The sequence below is a fragment of the Ornithodoros turicata genome, chromosome 3 (assembly GCF_037126465.1).
Source record: "Ornithodoros turicata isolate Travis chromosome 3, ASM3712646v1, whole genome shotgun sequence".
Taxonomy (NCBI): domain Eukaryota; kingdom Metazoa; phylum Arthropoda; class Arachnida; order Ixodida; family Argasidae; genus Ornithodoros; species Ornithodoros turicata.
The window spans coordinates 25564884-25589788 of record NC_088203.1 but is presented as its reverse complement, the minus strand read 5'-3'; the positions used below and the strand labels follow the sequence as shown (position 1 = coordinate 25589788).

At 44.7% G+C, this 24905-nt stretch overlaps 1 protein-coding gene across 1 annotated transcript in view; it reads left to right on the top strand.

The window, feature by feature from the left end:
• Positions 1-24905, top strand: part of LOC135388313 (activating signal cointegrator 1 complex subunit 3-like) — a 79908-nt gene that overhangs the window by 12209 nt on the left and 42794 nt on the right. The window contains exons 8-17 of the mRNA XM_064617781.1: positions 2449-2574; positions 2987-3184; positions 7439-7579; positions 7671-7835; positions 9932-10180; positions 13128-13262; positions 15229-15420; positions 19262-19486; positions 22049-22168; positions 23860-24114. Of these exons, the coding sequence (XP_064473851.1) occupies positions 2449-2574; positions 2987-3184; positions 7439-7579; positions 7671-7835; positions 9932-10180; positions 13128-13262; positions 15229-15420; positions 19262-19486; positions 22049-22168; positions 23860-24114 (1806 nt within the window). The remainder of the gene's footprint in view (positions 1-2448; positions 2575-2986; positions 3185-7438; positions 7580-7670; positions 7836-9931; positions 10181-13127; positions 13263-15228; positions 15421-19261; positions 19487-22048; positions 22169-23859; positions 24115-24905) is intronic.

Below are 24905 nucleotides of genomic sequence, written 5' to 3'. Positions count from 1 at the left end.
GCTTGGGGTTTCCCTGGCTTCACCCTAGGCAGCAATCTATTTTTATCGATGGGCCGACCATGAGCCCCAGAGTCATAGAGCAATAGGCTCGACGTTGGATGGACGTTATTCATACTCAATTGTCTCGCAGCGTAGAGTGACAATTTATCATCCTTTGTTTTTTGTCCGTATTTTTCTCAGGAGGCAGTGAGCACGCCGTCTAAAGCACAGAAATTTCACACAATGAAACAATATTTCAATTAGTGCAAAAAATAGAGGGAGAATCATAAAAGCTTCCAATATGCCTGTGACCACCAGAATCAAACAGATCACAAAGAAGAGCAATTGCGTTTCTTGCATTGCCAACTCTAGGACGGGACAAGCGTAAGCAATTCTTTCGCGAGCAAGAACAGATACTGTACATAGGTTGTCCCGCGAACTTCCACAAATTCGAGATTCCTGTTCGTGCGTGAGTCAAGATGATGGGTGAGGTGTCTAAGTTTAATTCAACGTGTACACAAACAACAATGAAATGAGGAATTGCTGGTCGTATTAGCTCACCATGAAGGTAACGTGTCTGTTTCTTTCTGCTTTGGGTTCGAGACAATCTCATGGCCAAACCAAAGTCGGACTTATGAAGTGCTTCACCATTCCGCGTTTCCCTCTCCCCATGGAAACATGCTGAGGTTGGACCAAGCTTGGCAAGAGTTCGGCTGGCAAACCTAGCCGTGCTTTGCAAGTGCTTAGCCAACGAGCTGGTTCTTGGTACAGGTCTGCCCCTTCGCCGACGGCTTATCAAACCTCACTCTGCCTATCAATATGCAACATTGCACCAACGTTGGCCGGCCGAAAGAGTCGATGGCCAACTATCATCCCACTTTTGGACAACCGCCTTCTCTCTCTCTCTCTCTTCTTTTTTTTTTTTTGAGTAAGAGCTGCATTGTTTTAGGGTTTGTTTGCAATGCAGGACCAACATTGGCCCGCCCATATTCTGCAAAACTCAATAGCACACCCGCAAATCGCCCCACAACGTCGTTCGCCAACAACTGTGAGCGACATCATTCTGACGTTGGTCCAACGTGCAATGGCCGACTAAGTTGCACGCCAACCAAAAGCCGACTGCTGGCCGATGGTTGACTGTCGGCACTTTCCACTTGAGATCGAGAACACCATATGGTTTAAATCTTGCGATATGTATTGCTATTACCGAAAAAAGAGCGGCTGTGTGTTCTTTTCGGTGAATCTCTTCGCGACGGCCACCCAATGTTGGCCAGACGATGCATGCTAACGCTTTAACAACACCTCAACAAGGTGTCAGGGCGTGCTGTGGGGCCAGCGTCCGTTGACCAACATACCCTATTAGTGACATTGGCCCATGCTTGTTTCAATCATTCTTGGCTGATGAAGTCGTTTGCCGACCGACTACCGATGGACGGCCGATCATCAGTAGTCGGCAAATTCCCATTGGGCAGATCGCAGTGCCGTAAATCAGATAGGTTTCTGAAAATCAGAGGTTTAACCCAGAGTAGCATTCCTTCGGTCTTACACAAACAGCAGCTACTCTCTTAACGTAGCACAGAAGTCATTTTTAACACCCTGTTTTCTTCCTATAAAACTGTTAAGTAGGCCAGTAAGATGCACCATGCGAAGTAATTCACCCCACAAAGTCATAATTATCGCAGAAATTGAATTTAAAGTACGCCTCAAAAAGCGACCGTGCGCCACGGCGGTGGAGAGCAGTACCAGTCTGTGATCTGCCTGGAACCTCGCGCTGACTCTACAAGGAGAACGCTCGCTGTTTAGTCCAGAGAAAAGTTGTCTGCTACTCCGGTGTCGTCTGCTACTCGGCTGTTCAGGGATCTGAAAAAGCCTTGCTCCTGGCGCGGTCATGATTCGGCCACTCCTTTTGTCCCTAATTCTCTGGAAGAACTGGCAAAACTGGTTTACGGTGGCAAAGGGACAAGGCGCTGACCCCCACTGACCAGAGAACCAGAACGAGTTCTCCTTGTAACATCGTCGTTGACGTGGCATCATACCTTCTACTCCTCGTTACACCCGGAGTGGCGAGTTAAGGGTGAACGTGCGGAGCCATGTTTATATGAGTTTTTTTTTTTCTGGGACACAAATTGCACACATCAAAGCCTTTTGTGCTACTTGGTAAAATGACACACACACTTTCATCAGACGTCTTAATCTGAAGATTTTTTTGGGTGGCCCTCTGTACTTCTTTAAGGCACTTGTTGCAGCAACAATTTTCTTAGATGATGATGGGTTGGGAAGAAGACTGACGTAACTGGAGGCAGTTGTAGCCTCACGTGTCAGAGTGCTGGTTTGTGGTCGCATAGTGGCTGCTGCACATACTATGCGTTCAAGTAGTGTACAGTGTGAGGTACCACACAGGGGGTCCCCCTTTGAATTACGTTTCAGTATTTTGGGGGGAATGTACCGTTTATATGTGTTCATTTGCAGATGAGCTTACCTGCAGACATCAAGGTTGTCAACGCTCAGAAATACGAAGAGGTGTCAATACCACCCAGCAAGCCACCACCAACAAATATTGGCAGCAACCTTGTTGAGATCGCAACCTTAGATGACGTGAGTTAAAGGTCCTCGTTTGCGGTTTTACAAACTATTTGATTTCAGTTCTGGTTGACTGCCTGTGTTCGGCCTTTGTTTTAAAAGTGGTTGTAGCTGGCTTTAAATAACTTGGGCATTCCTTCTAACTTGCCTGCTCACTTGTTTGTGTCTGCATTCACTTCTGTTCAAATTTTGAACATGCAGCATTGCCCAGAGAATGGCACATGTTTTAATCGTGGCTAGATTTTTGGCTGAAAACAGCTACATGTATTCCCACATAAGTTGACGTCAGCATGGCCCAACAATTATCAGTAGAGCTGGTAGAGTGGACGAACCTTCTGCTTCAATACGTTCTTGTTGTTTTTAGATGCATTTTTAGGGTGTCTCACTTTACACAATCATTTTGCATGGGAAATATGTCTTCCTTCAGGTATGCCAGATTGGGTTCAAAGGAGTGAAGACTTTGAACCGCATTCAGTCGATGGTTTTCGACATGGTGTACAACACGAACGAGAACTTGCTCATCTGTGCCCCAACTGGGGCAGGCAAAACAAATATTGCCATGCTGGCAGTGCTACATGAAGTGAAACAGCACATTGATGGGCGTGTGCTCAACAACTCTTTCAAGGTATTATGCTCATTGCTTTCTACTTGAAGTATCTTGGTTGTGTAGAGTTGTTTTCCTAGAGTGGTGGTGGATCTGCTGAATTTCATCATAAATGTTAGCAAGGAGGAATAGCATCAAAGGTCCACTAGGAATGGTACCATGTCATATGATCGGTGGCATCTCATTCACTAGCAAGTAGCAACTTGTGCAAATTTCACAGTTGTAATTTTCTTGCAAATTTATCTCGTTAATGATGATTGGAAACAATTTGTAATTTGCAGCAAATGAGTTTTACTAAGTCAAAACAGATCTGAGTGCAATATAGTTTTGCATCATTGGTACAAATTTAGCACACTCTGACAACATTTACGCTACTGGCCATTGATTCCACATTCAGGCGAACATTATTTCGTCCACTCCACCCTCATTCTCAACTTTAGTGTCTGAAGAAGAGGTTGAGAATGAGGGTGATCATAAATGTGGATGTCACAGAAATACTGGCTGTTCTTGATATCATGGTGAAGTAACCCATCAGATAAGAGCATACTAGTGCAGACAAAATGATGTCGACATACTACGTATACAAGTTCTTTGCAATGCCTCAACTTCCAGCATTCTTATCCATATGGGCCCCATGAACCTGTTGTACAGAACGTACATCGTGAAACTAAAGTCCCACGAAATGATCCCTAAATGTCCTGCCTAGCAAATTATTACAGTAGAACCCCTTTATAGTGAAGTCGTCCGGACCATGAAATATCTTCACTATATCAGGGTCTTCACTATATCAGTAGTTCACTTTTTTCTGGCATGTATGACCCACAGAATGCATGTAAGCAGCAGATATTGGTTGTAATGCAATACACACACTTTATTTACATGAAAACACATGATAGTGAATACATCTGGAGCTATTTGAAATGTTGCAGTAAGGTGGTCTGCACAAGATTTTGCCTGGAGAATGTTAAGGAACTTTCAATCTTGCCCAACATTTTGTACTCATCCTCTCCAACATCCTTAGCATTTAATGCTCTTCTAATCACATCAAGTGCTGCTACAACCTCATGGTAACTGGGGGGCTCTTGAGGCCCTTCACTGTCTTCCACTTCCATCTCACCCTCAGCTTCTGAGGCATCTAATACCTCCTCACAGATCTCACTGTCTGACAAAAGACCTGATGTTGGCACTTCCTTGTCAATATCCACAAAGTCTCCAAATGTACAAGGCGCATCCAGTTGCTGTCGTGAGGCCAGCAGCACAAAGTCTTCATCATCACTGATGGTAACATCACACACAGGTGCTGCTGCACAATCATTGTTTACTCCCGCTTTCGAAAAGCATGCCGCAATGGTCCCTCTGGTCACAGCGTCCCACGATGATGCGATGTAGTGCATGGCTTTGAGAAGGTCAACAGTCGCCAGCTTTGTAGAATCCACGTTCTCCAGACGAAAGAGCAGGTACTGAACCATCTTCCTCCGAAAATGAACCTTCATTGAACGAATAATTCCCTGGTCTAGTGGTTGAAGCATACTCGTGGTGTTCGCTGGTAACAGTTGCAGCTTTATGTTTGCTAGTGGTGGTGACAAAGTTGTAGGGTGTGCTGAGCACCGATCGAGAAGCAGAAGTACGTGTCTGTTCTTGAGCCGAAGCTTGACGTCCCAGGCACGAAGAAATTCCACGAAGATCTGCGACGTCATCCATGCTTTTGCTGAGCTCTTGTAGTGCACGGGGAGGGACTTTATGTTCTTGAAAGCTCGCGGTTTCTTGGACCTGCCGACCACGAGGGCCGGTAGCTTTTCGCTGCCATCCGCGTTGCAGCACAACAGAACCGTGACACGGTCTCTGCTGACTTTTCCACCAGCGCTTCTGCTACCTTGCAGGTTGTAAGTCTTGTTTGGCAGCCGTTTCATCACATGACTGCCGTTTCATCACAATTGAAAACGTCCTTTGGTGCATATCCTTCGAAAATGGTTGGAAGCACTTCTTTCCACTCAGCGACTGTCGCATCGTCAACCGCATTTTCTTCACTGCATATTCTGTGGAACAATATTCCATTGCGTAATTTGAATCATTCAAACCATCCGTTCGAAGCTTTGAAGTCTTCATGTCCCAGCTTCAACGCGAGTTCCAAGGCCTTCTCTTTCATCAGTGGGCCGCACATGGGGATGTTCATTGCGTGGGCCTGACAAAACCACTTTAACACCGCCGTGTCAATGTCCTCGTAGGGGGATGCCCTCATTCTACGCCTCTTTCCATTGCACCCACCTGCAACAGCGTCTTCGATAGCTGCTCTCTTCTTCACTATGCCGGACACTGCCGCTTCAGAAATTTCAAATTTCTTCGCAATATCTTTGCGCTTCAGTGTTCTGGCGTCCACGTCGTGAAGCAGCTGCTGTCTTTCGATGATGGTGAGAACTTTTCTCTTTGACATGCTTGCAACGCTACACTAGCTCAAAATGCACCGCAATGCACGGCACGTCTGACAAGACAAAACAAAATGGCGAGCTTGGCTGGTTGGGTCATGACCAGGGCCCGGATTTTTAGGCACTAACAGGTAGCGCTCTTCGTTGGATAAATCATTCTAGGCCAACTAACCTTCAGAACCGTATCGTTTTATCTTCCGATTGGAAGGAATGTTGATACATAAAACGGTGCGCACCCCCTTTCTCAGCTTAGCGATATCATACGCGATGATGATTGGCATACTGCGTGCTATGCGGTCAAGAGCGCCCCCTATTAGTGCCTCAAAATCCGGGCCCTAGTCATGACTCATGACCACGCCTTTTATCCTACGTCATTGATCACGCCCAACTTCCGGAGCACGGCGGCGCTACGTGAGTTCCGTTTTCGACCGCGATGGCGGAACGAGCAATTTTTTCGGGGAAATTTCGGAGTTTCGGCCGACTTTTCTTCACTATACCCGGTTCTCGGGCAGAAAAGCCTTCACTATAAACGGGTTGCAAATACATGGGCGTCTATGAGCATTCAATCGGGACCGAGATTTCCCTTCACTACATCCGTTTCTTCACTACATCCGTTTCTTCACTACATGCGGGTTCACTATAGAGAGGTTCTACTGTAACAGAGTGAAATTAACTACTCTTAGAGTATGTAGCTTTATATCACCTTTAAAGTAGCACAGAAGTCATTTTTGACGCCCTGTTTTCTGTCTATAAAACTGTTAAGTAGGCCAGTAAAATGTGGCATGAGAAGTAATTCGCCCCACACAGTCATAATTATCGCAGAAACTGCATTGAAAGTATGCCGCACAAAGCGACCGTGCGCAGTTGTGCTGGAGAGCAGTACCAGCCTGTGACCTTGCGCTGATGCTACACCGTCCGCACTTTCCGATTGGTTTAGTGTATCTTCTGCTAGTCAGCTGTTCAGGCATCTGAAAAAGCATTGTACACAGGGACACTCCCACAGGACAATGAACGCCCATGGTCACCCTTTCAGTTCCTAATCCCCTCCGAGGGCACATGTTTTCAGGCTACAAAAGAAGAAAGCCCTCACTAGGCTGACCAATTGACCAATGGCTAGGCGGACCATTGACAATGAATAAGAGTGATAAATATGGTCGGTGAAGAAAGGGTGGGGCACTAAAATGGTATCGGTATCGATAACGATGCAGATATCGCGATACGCACTCCGATACCGAAAAGGTATCGATTACTGTAACGGCGATACATAGAACACTGGATATGGTACACAACTATCTACACAAGGCCTGCACAACTTCTGAATGAAAAACACGTAACGAAGGGATCTACTTTAACAGAAGCACGTACTACACCACTAATCAGAGTTGTAAAGCAATACAAATATCGCATCCAAAGTTTGCGTTCACGCTTGAACCGATTCATATGAACCTGTAACCGAATTCACATTTTTTGGTTCAGGTTACGATTTCGGTTAATTGCCGATGGTGCATTACAGTTACATTCCGGTTAGGGTTCTGGAAAAAATTCATGTTCCAAGCGCTTTTAGGTTTTCAATTCCATTCCAGTTTCAATCCCTGGTCATAGGTCGTTCTTCTCCTCCTTGTTCCACCCCTGGAGGCAGGTTGAGAGTGAACAAGCGCGGCTGCGTTTGTGTACGTGTTCTTCTGGGGAAAAAACTGCATGCATCAAAACCTTTTGTACTGCTCAGCAAATTGACGCATATACGTACTACTGTAATCAGATGTCTTAAAACTGAAAATGTTTTGGAAGGCCCTCTGCGCTCCTTTAATCCCCACAGTCGATTACTTATGACACGCATAATATTTTGTCCTAGATTGTGTACGTCGCACCAATGAAGGCGCTGGCTGCCGAAATGGTTCGGAATTTCGGCAAAAGGCTCGAGCCACTCGGAGTGGTCGTGCGAGAGCTGACTGGAGACATGCAGCTGAGCAAGGCAGAGATCATGAAGACACACGTGAGTTTTCTACATCTATGTGAAGCCATCCGATCATGTGAGTAAACAAGAGCAGCACATGACAGGCTTCTTTGTTTATCCCCGGCTGCAGATGTTGGTCACTACTCCAGAGAAGTGGGACGTAGTGACTCGAAAGTCAACAGGTGACATAGCATTGAATCAGGTGGTGAAGCTGCTCATCCTGGATGAAGTGCACCTTCTTCACGGCGATCGTGGGCCTGTGCTGGAAGCATTGGTTGCCAGGACGTTGAGACAGGTATGTTTCTGTTTCAGAAGGACGTTTTTTAAGGATGGCAAGTGCCATATTTGCATAATTCTAACGTGCACTTTGTCCCTCAAAGTTATTAGCACGTCACAATCAGGCGAGTCTTGTTCATATTGACGGTGTGCTTGCGATGATTACGTGATCAAAATTTTGATTCTTGTGTTTGCGAGTTTCGGATGCACTTCTCGTACCGGATTTTCTATCAGACTGTTTCGACACTAGCTTCTGCATTAACTGCTGTAATGATGTCGGTAAATTTTGTAATATTTTAACTGTTCCCCTTAAACTGCCAATTAACGAAGCATGATGATGAAGCATCTTGTATGAATGACAATTGACTGGAGGCTTGGAGAGGGCTATGACATTTCAATGATGCCTTCAGTGCGTCCCACATGTAATACTACGTAAGAATGATGTTTTATGGAATGAATGAGTACAGTCAAGCCTTGCTACAACGAAACGCAATACAACGAAATTCTCGGTAGAACGAGAGAATTTACCTTCCCCAGTCATGCTCCCACAGGAAACAATGTATTTCAGCTCTCGTTGCAAAAAATGATTTTAACCCGGAACCTCATTACAACGGAAAAAAAAAGGCCGCTCAGAAAACACTTTTTCGTCGAAAACGAGAGATTAATGCACGTTGAAGCTCCTACTCCTCAAGAGCGGGGTCAGTGGACTTCAGGAGAAAAAAAAAAAGAAGAAAACTGAGAGAGGGAGCGAGAGCGTGCGCATGGAACCACCCAGTCGCAGAGAGCACGTGCGCCCCGAGATTTCACTTAGCAGCGTGTCCTGTCATACGGCGTAGTTTTGTGCCTGGCAGCTCTCAGCGAGTCTTCTTTCTGCCTGCCAAGCCCACCATGGATAGCGGCGTAAAGAAAAGAAAAGTGCTGTCGCTGGAAGAGAAAGCTGCAATGATCAATGCAGTCTCTTGAGGGAGAAAGAAGATTGACGTAGCTAAGGAGTATGGCGTGTCCCCAAGCACACTGTCAACAATCTTGAAAAGCAAAGAAAAAATCCTGAAAGCGAAGGACTCCGGCATGAGCGCAGGTCGGAAAAGGATGAAGACGTCCCCGTACGAGGAAGTAGAAATAGCTCTCTTCACGTGGTTCATCGACATGGGGGCGAAGGATGTTTTGATGAGTGGAGCAATACTGCAGCAAAAAGCGAGGGACTTTGCCTCCCTTCTGGACGTCAATGATTTACCTCAACAGGTCGTCAGCGCTATTGATGTTTTGCATGCGTGCGTGATGACTTAGAAAAGGCCGTCAAGGCGATATTAGCATACGAACGATATGTCACCCCTTGCCTGTTCAGTACAAGCCAGACGAAGATGACAGACTACTTCCGTGCAAAATAAAGTGTGGTGCGTATTTCAACTGTCTCTTTCACTCTTTTTAATTAATTCTACGTTCAATATGATGTTTTCCCACAATTTGTACGTCACGATTTTATCGAATTTCGGTAGAACGTAATACTCGGTATAACGAAAAAATCCTCCGTTCCCTTGACTTCTGTTATATCGAGGATTGACTGTATTTATGAATGAATGAGTTTTTGTCTGGATAGTGGTACATTTGTTACAAGCAGTAAAGCCGTAGTGCCAGCAGGGCTAACAAAACTGACGAAGAATGATACAAGAAAACACACAGAACACATGCACTGAGAGTTACTGTTACTGTCTGTTTACCCCCTTTTCTGTGTAACCTGCTTTGTACAGATGCAGCTGTCTGCCTATCTTGGATGTTTATATGTAGGTGCCTATGCGTTGTATATGTTTGGTTAGAATGTGGGTTTCTTGAAAGTGTGGTTACTTGAAAACAAGTCCCTTCAATTAGTACAAGTTAAGAACCGGTGTATTGTAACTGGAGTGTTGCAATCCCTTTAATCCATTACAGTAGAACCCCTTTGTAGTAAACTCTCTGGGACCAGGACGAAATTTTACTACATCAGGAGTTTTATTATATCAGGTGCATGCATACGTATATATTCTATCGGGACCGGAGTTCTTGTTTACTATAAGCGGAGTTTTACTACAAGCAGAGTTACCATGACGAGGTTCTACTGTACTTTGCCACTCCTTGCAGGTGGAGTCATCACAGAGAATGATTCGTATAGTGGGACTTTCTGCAACTCTTCCCAACTACGAGGACGTAGCCCACTTTCTACGAGTGAACCCCAGGGCCGGCCTGTTCTACTTCGACAACCGTTTTCGCCCCGTTCCACTGGGACAGACTTTCATCGGAGTAAAAGCTCCATCTCCGCTCCAGCAGATGACCGACATGGATGAAGTTTGCTTTGACAAAGTCTTTGCAGTTGTGCAGAGAGGTTATCAGGCAGGGTTCTGTTTTTACCTTAGGCACAGTTCGTACACATACTATTAGTACTTTTTTTTTTTAAATGCATATCTGAAGTTTTTCTATTAGTGTTACGAATAAGCCATTCAGCATATCAAAACATGTACTAGTAGATTAAAGCATGAAGGGCCCAGTAGTATTGTTTACCTTAGCAGATGTGTTGTCCGTCAGATTATAGGAGCTAGTGCTAAAATCAGGATTTGCTTCAGGAGTTGTAAAATTGGGCAACAACAGGTGAGAAACCAGACCTTTGGATGGACAGTAAAAAGGGCACTTTTCGCATTTCAGATTAGCATGAATGTTGAGCAGCATTCACTATCACACATACTGGTGACTCAATTTGTACTTTGGCAAAACTTAGTTTTCATTCAGATTAATTAGTAAGTGTAATTAGTGAAGCATCCCTGACGATGATGCAAGTTGGGGTAAAACCGTGTTTACCAGGTTTAAATCTAGAGCCCAAGGATCTACGTGAAACACACAGGTGTTCCAAGGGAAAAAGTATCAACATTTGGATGCCCGAGTGGTGTGTGTGCTAATTAAACAAGCACGCTAATGATGCGAGTAAACGTGACATAATTTAAAATAAACTATCTTGGATCTATGCACATTGCAAGCAATGCGGGACTGCCAAGGAAGTGAGTCTTTTATGGAAGTCTGTTCTGAATTAGAAATATGGCACACTGACATTAAAGAAAACGTAGTCAGAAAGTCAAGCAAGTAGGGCAGGTTTTGGTGAAGAGTAGATGTCAGTTCTCAAGATGTAGATGTGCTTAACATGAAGACGATATTTCAAACAACTGTGCAGTAGAGTTTTGTTGTGCGCTTGTTCTTTGGTCTTCTAGAGCTACAATTAGGGCTGTGCGAGTAGCAAAACTTTCGAGCTTGAGTCGAGCTCGAGTAATAACAGATCACTGTTTGGAGTATCCAGTTGAGTTTGAGTACCGTACTTAGTCGCACAATTTTTGCACTTTTTTTACCAAAAAATGACACAAAGGTTGGGGGTGCGCAAATTACGTGAGGCATTAACAAGACGACTTGAAAAACGTGTGTAAAATCTGTTAAAGGATGGGCCTTCAGGTGAATAATACAGTAGAATCTCGATGATACGAATCTCACGGGGCAGCAGAAAACATTCATATCGAAAGAATTACACTAAAATAAAATGACATCTCGTATAACGATATCCCTTGTAAAACGATGGTTTGTGATTTAACCGTCAAAATATAAATTGTTTCTAATGGGGAAATGACCCGCGTACAGCGATGGAGACCGCGGTCCTGAGTACTTGTATAACAATGTTGGACGCTGTCTCATGTGCGTAACCTCGCGGCAGTGATATGAATCTCACGGGGTAGTGGAAAAAATTAGTATAATCTGAAATTCGTATCGAAAGAATTAAACCAAAGTAAAAATTGAGGCAAGCAAATAGACAGCGATTGTTCATTTTCCATAACTGTTAGTGAAAGAGGTCGGTCGTAACGATTTTCTCTCTTCATATTTGGCCAGTGCTGCCGAAATTTGTGAGATGATTCAAAAGGCCCAGCACGTGCTTTTCACGCTTTTCCAAAGCGAGCTTATCCTAAAGCGTACATGCGTTAGGCGAAGCCGTCTTGCGGAATGCTGACGCGTCATGTTGTCAGAAGGTTTCCTGACATGTTCCCTTCACGTGTGTCTGGTCACGGGGGAACAACCTCTGTCACATCCTCTGCTCGTTTGAATCATCCGTAAAGGCAAGATAATGCGTTTGTACCATCCGAACGTGCATGGGAAGAATCTTCATTCTGGTTGGGGCCGGAAAAGAATTTGTATCATCCTGAAATTCCTATCATCCATGATTGTATCATCGAGATTCGACTGTACTTTATTACGCTGACTTTATGACCCATCATCGCTGCTTCGGTCAGAAATAACGTCGCAGTCTTCGATAAATAAATACCAGTCGCAGGAAAACGCGATGACATTGCACATTATACAAATTTTTATTTTCACAACTTTTTTAGTGAAAGAGTGGGGGGGTGCAAATTATGTGAGTACATAAGGTACTTGGCGTTACATTAAATGATAGGTAATATGTAGAAGCAGGAAGAGAGCTATAAAATTATAAAAGCTTTATGGAAACAATGCGCCACCTAAGAACAACATTGCTAAATGAACGTTGCAACCAAAAGAAGCATAGAGAGATTTACAAGTTATTAGGTAGGAGAACTAGTCTGTCTACAAGGCGCGGTTTAACTCTTTCCTTACCGCTGCAAAAATTGGGGTTGCTTTGACAAATATATTTTTTGTAGCTGACAGTATCACCTCAAAATTTGTTGCTATATATGAAAATGCAGCCAAGTGGATGCTCTATCGAATGATGTAAGTTTCATAAACAAAGCTATCCATGTATGTCCCAAATTAATTTTGGGACACAAAAAAATTGGTGCGAACAGCAGAAACCTCATGAATATACGCCTGTATCCTGAACAAAAATGTCAATTGAAATGCGCTCCTCCCATGTCTGATGTGGGATAGACGTGTGCAACACCTCCATAGCCAGCAGTAGCCAGTTGAAGCTGGTTTGCCATTTATAGTCACTACTCAGTCTGTAGCCAAGTCGAGGTTAGCCGAAGCTAATAGTGAAAACAACATGGCGGAATTATGACAGCGATCACGGCTGCGCCGAATGCGTGTTTCCAAATGACAGAATCGTTGTGACAGGCTATATCTTGTACGGGTGGATTTTAATGTGGATCTAACGTGAGCTCGAAACGATATTGAGTCTCGAAAGTTGGCGAGTCATCATTTGTCGGCTCGAGTTTGAGTCGAGTATGAGATCGACTCGACTCGAACGCAAAATTTCGAGTACTTGCACAGCCCTAACTACAATATCTACACTGCCATATTACTGCTGGTCATTATCAATCTGTTTTCCTGTCTTCAGGCGATGGTGTTTGTCCACTCAAGGAACTCGACCGTAAAGACAGCCAGATCTTTACGAGAGTTGGCTCAGCAGCAGGGCAAGCTCGAAAAGTTCAGGGTCTCACCTAGTGTGCAGTACACTGCAGCTGAGAAACAGGTATTGAAAAAAAAAACAAAAAAAAAAATTGCATTATTGCATCAGACTTGTCTTGTAAGAGCAGTTAAATGTTCTTCCATTACTTTAGTGCTTTAGGATGTGGCAGGTCGTCATCCGTAACATCCAATTGAATCCAAGTGATGTTTTTTTGCACTTGGGTCTGTGTGGATTGCTTCCTGTTCTGTAAGGAACGGGTACTGTACCGTTTAAGGCTTTCTGCCGCGATATGAGTAGGGCCAGAAGTTTTCGGGTTTTACTCTTTTTCAGATTCGGGGAGTAAAAATCGGGGAAATACGTTTACACCCTAAATTCCTGCAAATATCGGGTGAAATTCTTTGCACTGTGCTAGTGCATTGTGGTGCAGGGAGAAATCGGGTCTGATATTAGGACGAAAATGTTTTGGGAAATACTTTTTTCTCAATTCGGGGTGCTATATATTAGATGGCCAAATTCATGCAAATTCAGGTGACTGACAGCAGGATGCATTCTCCAGTCCAAAAGCTTTATTTTATATCTGTACAGTGGCAGGATTCCTACACTATTAATATGTAGAGAGTGTTGACGGTAGGAGTGCCGATGACGTCTGGGGACTCGTCTACAATGACGCTTATCTTTGCAGTGGCTATCTTCTTTAAAAACTTCAGTTTGGCGGCCTCAAACACCTGTCGGAGGAGCTTTTCTCTCAGCTGTTTCGTACATGGCATTGTCCTCGTGGCCGGGCAATACCTTTTGAAGAAGCGCCCAAGTTCACCGTCTGCATGCTCCAGACTTATTCCTGCAAAGCAGACAGCGCGCACAAAATCGTGTATCGCACCTTCTGCTTCTTTTTTCCTAGCTCCACTGTCTTACGGTAATGTCGAAGATGGTTTATCGTTTCGTTCTCGCCTGCTCGGCCTTCTTGAAGTCCGCTTTCAATTTGCCATGCCGTGCCGACGCCACGTGCTCTCTGATGCGATCATAAGGCTTTTTTGCTGGATCTGGCGAAATCTCCAGGCAGCAGTACTTGCAGACCAACGTGAATTCCGCAGGTGTTTCACTGGAGTCCTGAAAAGCGTCCAGGCGCGCCTTCTTCTTCTTAACCTCAAGATCTGAGTACTCCCTCGCCCAGTCGTGGGCAGTCTTCTTTGGTCAGCCCATCAGGACAGCAGGCTTTGATCCCAAGAATAAGCGTCACACAAAGTTGCACGTTGCAAAACTGAACGAAGTTCGTGTGATAAGTGTGACCAAAAGCGTCCGACACTAACGCATGACGCATCCGTAACCGGGGAGAACGCAGAAAGCTTGCCGCTTGGTGCGCATGCGCAAATCAGATGTTGGATTGGATTGACTCGTCGCTCGGCTCGACACGGATTGAGACTGGCTGGTTAGCTTGCGCCCTCCTCTATGTTCTACGTTTGGCCGGCTTCTCGGGTTTTACCGACATCGTTTGGCCGGTTTCTCGGGTTTTACCGACATCGTCGGGGCACAAATATCAGGTTTAACCTGAAGTCTGATAATTGCATTTAGGGGGTACAAACGGGGAGAAATGGGGTTAAACCCGAAAACTTCTGGCCCTAGATATGAGTGAATGGTGTGCGAGGCTGGCAAGAGGTACTCTTCGTAACACGTTAGGGGGTGTACCGTACCTGATGTGGTGGCTCAGTTGTTGAGGTGGCCCTCTTTGCCATCTTGGTCCCTAGTTATTACGAGAGTTCTGTGCACTGTATTCGGCAGTGTACTGCCTGATCTGTACTGACAGCAGGCCGGGCAGTGCCTGTAATGGTGTGCTGCTCTGCACAGAGCTGATTGTTCAGGGCATTCTGTTTGTAAATTGAATTGTGCGGTGATAAGACAACCGTCCAGCAAAACTACTTTCCATGGTGTCTCGATTAATTGAGCAGGGTTTCCAGCAGTGCTAGATGTCATTTCAGTGCTCCTTTGACAAAGCACCAGCTGACCATGCCACATTTGCCTTTCGTTAAATCAGATGATGAGGTCCCGCAATGCAGCCATAAAAGATCTCTTCCCTTATGGATTCTCTGTCCACCATGCTGGAATGTTGCGTTCTGACCGAAATCTTGTGGAGAAGCTCTTCAGTGACGGGCTCATCAACGTGCTTGTTTGCACCTCGACACTAGCATGGGGAGTCAACCTGCCAGCACATGCTGTCGTCATTAAGGTAAACCCTGCAGCTGTTTCCTGTAATACTTTATAGAGCGTTGCATTTTGTTTGTTTTGCGTTTTGTTTTGGTCATCTTAGATTTGAGAAGGTATGGTAGTTTTTTTACTTGAGTTTTACCTGTGGTTGAATGACAGTGCAGTTCAGTGTGACGATGCTCAAGTGACGATGCAGATCAGGGAGTGAAAATGGGTTTTACCTAGGGGTGTGCGAATATTCGAGTTCTCGAATTCGAATCGAATATCAAATGCTCGAACTATTCGATTCGCGAATCGAATATCCAATATTCGATTTTTCGAATATTCGACTATTCTGTGAATATGAACGACACAACCCGAAAGTGGGCTTCACCTGATGCTTCCGTGCATGAGGTGAAGCCTGCTTTAAGAAATTGACCTTGCTGCATGACCAACACAGGCCGGAGGGTGTTTAGTTTAAAGGGAGACTCCGGGACAATTCGAAACTATTATAATGGCTGTATAAATAAGTTCGATACTTTCTTCCGAAATGAGAAATACAGTTGGTTTGGCAATCGGGGACACGTTAGTTGCCAAAAGAGCTGGGAAGCTCAAAACGAAACCGAAACTTCTGAAGGTTCCCTCTACTACCTCCTGTACCATGCGTGACGTCACCGGTAGTCTCGTGTGGGCCATCGGCTGTTTTTCGGGCACGCGCTTTGTAACTTTTTCGTGTCGCATGGATGACCAGTTGTCTGCTTCCTCGATTTCATTCTAAAATATTCGCCAGCAGTAAAAGCAAAACCTACAGAAAGCCGTACACGAGGAATACCGATGAGGTGAAGCACAGTGTTGCTGGACTGCTTTTTCGTGGAGAAGCGCCTAATCACTCAAAGGAAAATATTCATTTTCTAATCATCTGGGCCACTTGGGGATGAGAAATTGTATCCACTGAAATATCATACGGTACAGATTGATGTCGCAATGTTACCTCAACACGTTTTTGGTGCGGAGCCTCCCTTTAAGATAACGTTATCCGAACTTAGTTTTGTAGACATCGTCTGTGGAAGGGATGGCGCCCCTCCCACATACAGTTTAGCGGTGCCGACGGGGACTTTAATTTGATGTTTGTGAGGTTGCCTTTAAAAAGTTAAAACTCTTGAGTAACGACTACAGCCCACAAACAAGAAGGTTGTTTTAAAGATGTCCTTTATGTCTAAAATTTCAGCAGTGCAACTTCCTCGGGTGAGAGCACAGAAACTAAAGGGTGTTCATGGCAAAGCTGAGGCAGCATGCCAATTCGTTTGTTTCACAAATGGCCTGTGGTTGTCTGAAACAATTACAGCCTCATCCGTATAACATGCTACTTCCTGACATAAAATTTTGAAATGAAGGTAACCACTCCAGTACTCCAGTAAGTGTAGGCTCACCTGAAAAGCAGGAAGCACTCTGATGTAAAATTAAAGAGTAGGTGCTTTAAACAGAAGAATTGCGTGTCTCTCTTGTGGCAGTTAATGCCAGAAAAGTTACACTAAAGCCATGGGCCACAAAATGGAAACTTTTAGTGTGAAAGTCGCATATTGTAAATTTTGCACGAATATTCGATATTCGATTCGGTATTGGGACTTTTTTCCCCCATTCGATTCGGTATTCGATTCGACTTAAAATATTTGGATTCGCACACACACCTAGTTTTACCTGATTTAACCCCAGAACACAAGGCCCTGATCTTGTAAATTTTATAGAGGTGTGCGAATATTGAAATTTTCGAATACGAATCGAATATGAATAGTATCTACAAAATTGTCCTTAGAATATTGAATCGAATCGAATACCGAATATCACGTCATAGGATAACGGCTTCTAAGAGTCAATGAAGTTAATTAAGCCCCGAAAACAAGCATCGCCACAGTTGTGTTCTGCTGATCCTTAGAAAAATGTCCCAAGTGCTAATGAGGAATATGTATTAATGTACAGTGAACTCTCATTATTATGACCATGGTCGTTCCCGAAAATTTTGGTCATAATGCGGAATTGTCATATTAACGGGGGGATTTGCAGGGGTTTCACAGCATTGTTCCCCAAGAATATGGTCGTAAAGCGCGTATGTCAGATTATCGGGGGTCATATTAACGAGGGTTCACTGTATAGGCTTAGCATAAGGCATACGCGCTTATATGCACATGTACGGTAAAATTATTTTTACAATGAAACAGTGTGCAGTTCTCATGAGGCAAGCTGAAAACCGTAAAAAGAAACTTTCATTTCAAAAATCTTTCATGAACAGTGAACACCTGTGTTGGCATTGTAAAGTGCTGGTAAAACAGACAGAATGGAAGTAAAGAGCAATGACATGTTCAGAATGTGGGATGGCTTAGTGATGAGCATCTCAGAAGGAAAATGAAGGTGGCAAGTGGTCTCTTCTTGCATTGACAATTCCTTCCGCATTTGTCGTGAAGGCGAGAAACTGCACGGTTTCACTGCTCTCACGCGTGACGTCACACGTGAGACCATCGTTACTGTCGGTAACGCATGGTTTGGAATGGCCTCATGCATTATGGCGCAGTAAAACTGTGATCCTCGACGATGTTGTATGGACGCAGGTTTTGGCGAGACGCAGGTTTTGGCTGTGCATGCTATGGGACGGTGAACAGCGGCGTTCAGCTCAACGTCAACAAAATTTCGATATTTAACCGTAATTTCACCGAACTGTAGGCCTCATACGAACGTTCAGAGTTCTTCAGCCATCCACTAAAGCCGCGACTGTGCTGACGATGTATGAAACGTACCGCGGTCTCGGGTTTCGCTGGGGCAGACTTTAAAATGGCGGCTGCACACAACTGCGTACTACTAAATATACATTGTTTCTACGGGGAAACGACCCGCGTATAGCGATGGAGACCGCCGTTCCGAGTACTCGTATAACGATGTTGGACGCTGTCCCGTGCGCGTAACCTCGCGGCGATTTTCACCGCGATAAGATACAGTAGAATCTCGATGCTACGAATCTCACGGGGTAGCGGAAAGAATTCGCATCATCCGAAATTCACATAAAAAAGAACTAAACCAAAATAAGAATTGAGGCAAGAAAATAGACAGCGACTGTTCATTTTCCAATACTGTCAGTGAAAGGGTAGGTGGTAACGCTTTTGTGTCTCCGTATTTGGCCAATGCTGCTCAAATTCACAAGATGATTCAAAAGGCCTAGCACGTGCTTTCCACCCGCGAGTCGCGCGACGGTGTTCTAAAGCGAGCTTCTCCTAAAGCACGCAGGCGTTAGTTGAAGCCGACTTGCGGAATGGTGACGTGTAGTGTTGCCAGAACTTGTCCTGCAATGTTCTCTGGTTCCCTCCACGAGTTCTGATCGCTGTTTTCCCAAGCCAGTGCGATGTCACACAGCTTCGCGTTTTTCTAAGCATCTGTTTCTTTTTCTTTTGCTACACGCGGGGTGGCGCGCGACTTTTCGACGCGCTATTTAGGTCAGCCCTCGTTTAACGATGTACCCCGTATAACGATGGAATTCGCGATTACTGTCAATATCGTTATACGCGGGTTTCACTGTAGTTTCGGTTTCGGTTACCGAACGTATAGCGACGCATTCGCAAATGAGCGTACCTCGGAAGCTCCACGTGTCGCTTTGCAGCTGTTTATGCATGTCCGTCGCCACAACATACAAATTCCAGTGCACAGCCCGCAACAGCTTCGTAATAAGCTGCTATGATATTCGAAAACTTCTAATATCAAATTTTCGAATACGAATACAAATCGAATATCGCAAGTATTCGATTCGTATTCGAAATTTCGAATATTCGCACACCTCTAATATTTTAGTATTATGAGTATTGTGTTTTGTGACATGCGATAACGTTCACCTTGTGTTTTAGGGAACCGACATATACGACTCCAAGCATGGCAGCTTTGTGGATTTGGGGATCCTAGATGTGATGCAGATCTTCGGTCGTGCTGGCCGGCCCCAGTTTGACAAAGAAGGGCACGGAACTATCATTACTACGCATGCCAAACTGAACAAGTACCTGTCACTGCTCACATGTCAGTTCCCTATTGAGAGCAGCTTCCATGAGAACCTTGTAGACAACTTGAATGCTGAGGTCAGTGTGTGTTTATTATTTAGATTCAACCATAAATTTATGCGTGAACTACAGCATGCACCAAATTGCCGATGCAATGGAGTAGTCACGCTCATTATCATAGATCGCGAAGTTACCCGTCAAAAAGAACTCGTCACAAGTTAAGTTACCGTGTGAAAAACGTAAGTAAGTTAATAACGAAGTTCTTCAGCCTGAAATGTAACTCGCAGTTACGGGAGTTACTTAAAAAAAGAACAAGTTACTTCCAAGTTACTTGGGGCATAAAATGCGCGCTTGAGCAGTTGAGTTAGACCTTGAGTTGCCTGCGGAGGAGTGCAACACGCTTACATCGTTTTCGTGTATGTCCAACAATTCGAATGCTTTACATCTTACCCGTGATTGAATATCACGTTTTACGACATAAAATGCCATGAAAGAACCAGAGAGAAAGCAAGAAAATATGTGGACACAAGTGAAAAGTGAATTAAAAGTAACTTCGAACTTAGCTTGAAAGTTACTTTGGTTAGGTTAATTACCGGAAAAAGAAACTAGTTCCTCCGTAAGTTACCACACCGAAAAAAGTACCGAGTTAAGTTACAGATTAGCAAAAGAAAGGAAATTAGTTACAGTAACGAGTTACCTCGAACTCTGCTCATTATAGAACCTTTTTATAATGACATGGTCTAGAATGAATATACCGTATTTGCAGGATTCTAACGAGCACCTTTCTGACTCAAAAAGTGGGCTTAAAAATCACCTGCACGTTACAGTCATGTCCAAAGTTCAGAGAACAAGATTAAGAGCTTGGTGAAAGGTGGCTAGCCGCATCGCCATAGACACCACTTCGTTGTGGCCATCACGCAGTCGCTGCTTTTGATTGTAGCCTTGTACAGTAGTTGTCTTTAGTGTCATGCATGTGGGATGACCTTGCGTGCGCAACGACGTTGGCTGCAGCTGCAGTGCACACCAGCGTGCTCTGGCAGCCATAGAGCTGACAGTCGGGGGCACGCTTCGCACCAGAGTTGAGCACGCTCTACTCATGACGTTGTATGATAGTGCTCACAGTGATGCCACTCCTGTGCCAAAGGCGCCATTTTGCACCAAGCGTTTGCGCCACCCTGATAAAAATCTGTAATTTTGTGCCAAAGTGCTCCAAATGCAGCATGTTGTGCGCACAAAGCAGCAGCGGCACGCTCTACATATAAGTTGGCCGTTTCGGCACTTTGACCTTCGCCTTTTCTCGCCTTGCGTTACTCTACTCATGCACCGCGTTGGCATACTCGTGCACCTGAGGCTGCACTGCTATATTTAAGGCCCTCGGCTTTCTGCTGCGGCAAATTCAAAATTCCATGGCACCGACTTGTAAATTCAGCAAGTTTCCGCCGCGAGCAGTCAACGGCTGCTTGAAATGGGAAACACTTTATTTTCTTGGATAATGTGGGAGCAAAAAATATGTTATAAAATTACAGATTCAAAGCACTGTTGTGGCTCAGCATTACTTACATGATATCTTGTGTTCTCCTCTGATGCGGTCTGTTGTCTGCAATCAATTTATAACTGCTGAAAGATCTTTCAGCATTTACAGAGTTTATAAGAAGGACTTTACAATGCATGCCAAGAGGAAGTTACATTTTTCGGGCACCCTTTTTTTAGGGGTGTGCGAATCCGATGTCTACAAAACTAACTTTGGATAACGTTATCTTAAAAAACTAAACTCCGTCCAGCCTGTGTTGGTCCTGCAGCAAGGGCAATTTCGTAAAGCAGGCTTCACGTCATGCACCGAAGCATCAGGTGAAGCCCACTTTCGGGTTGTGCCGTTCATATTCGTGGAATAGTCGAATATTCGAAAAATCGAATATTGGATATTCGATTCGCGAATCGAATAGTTCGAGCGTTTGATATTCGATTCGAATTCGAGAATTCGAATATTCGCACACCCCTACTTTTTTTGTTCCTGGGCTGTAGGCATTATTTAATGCGTAGTTAACTTTCGGAAGGCAACCTCCCAGACTTCAAATCAAAATCCCGCACTGCCACTGCGAAACTGCACATGGGAGGGATGTTGCCCCCTCCTCAGGCGAAGTGTACACAATGAGCTTGGGCTAACGTTATCTTAAGCTAAACGTCAATCTGCGTGTGTTTGTCCTGCAGCATGGACAGTTTCGTAAAGCAGGCTTCTCCTCATGCAGGGAAGCGTCAGGTGAAGCCAACTTTCGGGAGGTGTCGTTCGTAATTTGGCGAATAGTCGAATATCCGGAAACCCGAATATTGAGTATTCGATTCGCGAATCAGATACTTCGAGTGATTGATATTCGATTAGAATTTGAGAACTCAAATATCCGCACACCCCTAAAAATAAGGGATTCAGTGAAATTGTGTACAAAACGAAGTATTCCGCGATTAATTCCAGATTCCGCGAAATTTCACGGAATCAAGGGAAACCGAGGGCCTTAACTATATTATATGTGCCTGTTACGCTGTGCCTGTGTGGTATATCCCGATCTGGTGCTCATGGTGCTCATAATGAGCAAGTGAGTAATACACTTTGTGAAATAAAAGAAATGCACCTTTGGATGTTTGCAGATATCTCTGGGCACTGTGTCTTCAGTGAGTGAAGCTGTGGAGTGGCTCAGCTACACATACCTCTATGTGCGAATGCGTCGTAACCCACATGTCTACGGGATCAAGTATACGACGCTAGTGGTAAGCATTCTCAAATGAGGTGCTCCGTCTGGTTACATATGTGTCGTGCTATCGATACTTAGTTATAGTAGCTTGCAGCTCTGCCCAACAATCAGAACCCTTTTTATTTATTTAGTTCCATGAAGTTGTTGTACCAGGGACAAAATGCTGTTGATTAGTCACTCTATCAATGTCCAGTCTTAATTACCTGTGTCATGTTATTAAATTTTAGAGTCATGCTCACTTCTGTATTGCTTTCAGTACAGCCCCCATATATGCTATGGCAGTGACTCTGAAGTTTGTCCCTGCACATGGGAGTGGGTAAAGAGGATAAAGTGTGGGAGGGAGAGGGGAGGGTAACAAGTGCCTGTTTGCTCACAAGGCAGCGATAACGGGGTATTCGTAGGCCACCTGGGGTCCAGGGAAGAAACGACTGCCCTTCACCTTGAAATCCTACACCCTTATTTGGCAAAAGGGCCAATGAGGTTACTCCACAAGCAATAGGGGAGAGAGGAAAACTGTTCTTTTTTTTTAGTTTCAAGTTAGCGCCACGAACTGTGGCTATGAGCGGCGTTCAGACGTGGACAGATGGAGAGAGGACAGCAGGAAGGAGTGGGGGACAGGGGGGGTTAGGGGTTAGTATGCGTTTTGGACTGACTGCAGAAGGAACTGTGCCGACATTCAGACACTATCGTGAGGTGCAATCTTTAACCATGGTGCCGTAGTCTTAAGCTGGTTACTTTTTAGTAGGGTTATTTTTGAGCTTTGAGCCTATCATTGATCACATCTTCTCCGACGTATCCAGTAAATCAGGTACAGTAAAACCTCGTTGAAACATACCGGCTTAAGCCGTAGTTTCGGTTTAACAATAGTTGAGCCAAGTCCCTGAATGAGTTGCCATTAAGCCTGATGTATTTTACGTCCGCTTAAACCGCAGTCGTTTTTCCCATACTTATCGTTTAATCCGTAGCTGTTGTAGTTCCGTACACTGCGAACGCCACACGGCCGGCCTTTTGACGACCTCGCTCGACAGCTCAACACTCTCAAGATAACAAATAACAACGGCATGGATTAAGAAGCGGAATTCCATGGGGCCAACCGGGGGTGTGACTCATGACCACAGAGTGTGGGATACAGCATGTTGCCTGCCTGGCCTCCCGCAACCCAGCCAATGGGATCATGCCCCCCCCCCGCCACAAGAAAAGGGGATACAAAGCGGAAAGCTATCAGAGCTGTGGAACGCCCTTCACCTCCTCTGTTCTCTGTGATCCTCCTAAGCACCGCCCAACCGGTAAAGCACAGAGTTTTGACCGTGAAGGAGAAGCTGCACTTGATTCAAGCCAGCAAGCGAGGAGCAAAGAAAGCAGGGCTAGCTCATGGGCGCGATTCTCGCCTGCTGACAAGCAAAGCTAACAGAGTTCTGTAATTCTGTTAATTAATATGTCGTTATGTCTTTTCTTTAAAAAAATGCCATTGATTTCTGTTCTTCTTCCTTGCCATTGAGGTAGGTGCTTATCTTGTATTTCCAGATATGCCATAGTACCGCTTAAAACTTAGTTTTTCCGCGTCCCTGCCAGGTACAGCTAGCTTAATGGGGTTTTACTGTATATTCCTACCAAGTTGACATTGCGAATAAGGATACTGTTGAAAGAGCATAAAACTGTGAGAACAGTGCTTGAGCTGACGCCCCTGTAATTCCTTTTGCCCTATAGGAAGACCCACTGCTGATGAAATGCCGACACGACCTCATAGTATGTGCTGCCAAAACACTGGACAAGGCAAAGATGATCCGTTTCGACCAACGATCAGAACGACTAGACTCTACTAACCTTGGTCGTACTGCTAGTCACTTCTACATTAAGCATGCAACAGTGGAGCACTTCAACGAACTCATTGAACGAAAGGCCCTCACCGAAGGTGACATCCTGGCTGCTGTTTCAAAAGCACAGGAGTTTGACCAACTTCAAGTGAGTTAAGAAAGCTCTCAATCTGAATCTGAATGATTTCTTCAAATGGCGAATCAAGTTTGAATAAGCAGAAAAGGCCCAATTTGAATAGTTTGGAATACCTCAATGTGAAATATTTTGTGATGTGCAGATTTTCTGCTCCAAGCACGTGAGCTTTTTCACCCAGCATAACGTACCGTGAGAGAAGGGTCTCTGTGTTATGTATCGTCAACTGCATTAGTGGGATTAACTGCATTGAGAGCTAGTCAACATATTCCATGTGTCCTGCTTTGTGTGCATCTCCTCATTTCTAAGTTTACAATGTGAATGTCCTGCACCTTGTTTTAGAAACTGCACATACAGGGTGTTTCACCTAACGCGATAAGAAATTCTAACTGGCGACGTACTTGCTGGAGGATTGTGTGACTTCTGGCAATTACCTTCTGGAAACTTTTGCCAACATTAAGGAAGGCTTTGGACAATTTTTAATTGTCAGAAATTTATTTTTTCAATTAAATTTTGAAAATTGCCAAGTGAACCTCACTTTTTTACGGAAATATGAAGTCTTCCACATAGGTGGGCATTTTCCTGCGGCCTCACTCATCCTCACCTCATGAAGCACAGGCTTTATTGACCTCACTCACCCTCACCAAATTTTGTTCACCAGTAACTAAAACTCAGTCGCCCTCATCCTCACATTCCATTTTGAATCTTGCCCTCACAAACCTCACCTCAGGGCATCAGGATCCTGAGAGTCCTCACCATCCTCATCCTCACATGCCTTCACCTTATGAGGCTATTCACAACCCTTA